Source organism: Penaeus monodon, chromosome 33 (assembly GCF_015228065.2).
Source record: "Penaeus monodon isolate SGIC_2016 chromosome 33, NSTDA_Pmon_1, whole genome shotgun sequence".
Classification (NCBI taxonomy): domain Eukaryota; kingdom Metazoa; phylum Arthropoda; class Malacostraca; order Decapoda; family Penaeidae; genus Penaeus; species Penaeus monodon.
In genome coordinates, this window is record NC_051418.1 from 36,046,678 (window position 1) to 36,047,537 (window position 860).

The window sequence follows — 860 nt, forward strand, 5'->3', positions numbered from 1 at the left end:
ATTTCATATCTTCCAATGTGGGATCGAACAGTAATGATTGAAACAAGGGGATCTAATATATCGAGCTGCAAGTTAAAATATAAGCCGGGCAAAATATGCGTCAGCAAGCACGCATGCGCATGCACACGCGCGTGCGCAGTTACCTGCGTTGGATCCGCTTCTTGCTGAGCTCCACCCTGAAGTCCAGTGTGGGGTAGGGGGACCGCCCTAGCCCCCGCCGCCCACATCACGCCCAGCGCCCACACCGCCCATATCTGCCGGCCGAAAGAGGTCAGGAGAGCAAGGTGGCAGAGAGCGAAGGGCTGGAGCGCCGTAAAGCCGCACATTCAGAAATCCGAACAGAAGTGCAGTAACTTCAAAACAGGCATAGAAGACAGAGAAAGTGAGTGAAGTAGTAAATGTTACGTGGAACAAACAAACAAAAAATATAATGGAAAAATGCGAACTAAACAATTTTCCGGTAACAAGCATCAGTCTTCATGGCGGATCACGGAATATGCAATGCAATTCATGACAGAGAAATGCAACATTTTGTTGATAGTCCTCTCTGGCGCTGCTTTCGGGAAACATATTTCATGTTATAAACGGTCTAAGCGGCAAAGACAAAATGGTGAAATGACATCTTCGCGGCCGATATAATCAACTGTGCATTTCAGTAAACCGCCAACATAAATCCCCGCATTCTGCAGTAGCCTTGAGTCTGGCACCATAAAGATTGCACCAAAAGCAAAGGGGAAACCCCTCTCTTTTCGCCGTAACGTTTAATAAAAAAGAAAAAATCGTCTGTTATGCGTTCACACTGTGAGGCTCGTGACGGGAGATACGACTGCAAAGGAAACGGATTCGGAAACCTTTTCTGG

General features: G+C 47.2%; 1 protein-coding gene across 1 annotated transcript in view; it reads right to left on the bottom strand.

The window, feature by feature from the left end:
- The window catches only part of LOC119594441 (mucin-17-like), a gene marked incomplete in the record, with an annotated part of 15,514 nt that extends 14,905 nt beyond the window's left edge, over positions 1-609 (bottom strand). Inside the window, 1 exon segment of the mRNA XM_037943501.1 lies at positions 144-609. Coding sequence (XP_037799429.1) covers positions 144-326 — 183 coding nt within the window.
- Positions 610-860: the final 251 nt, after the last annotated feature.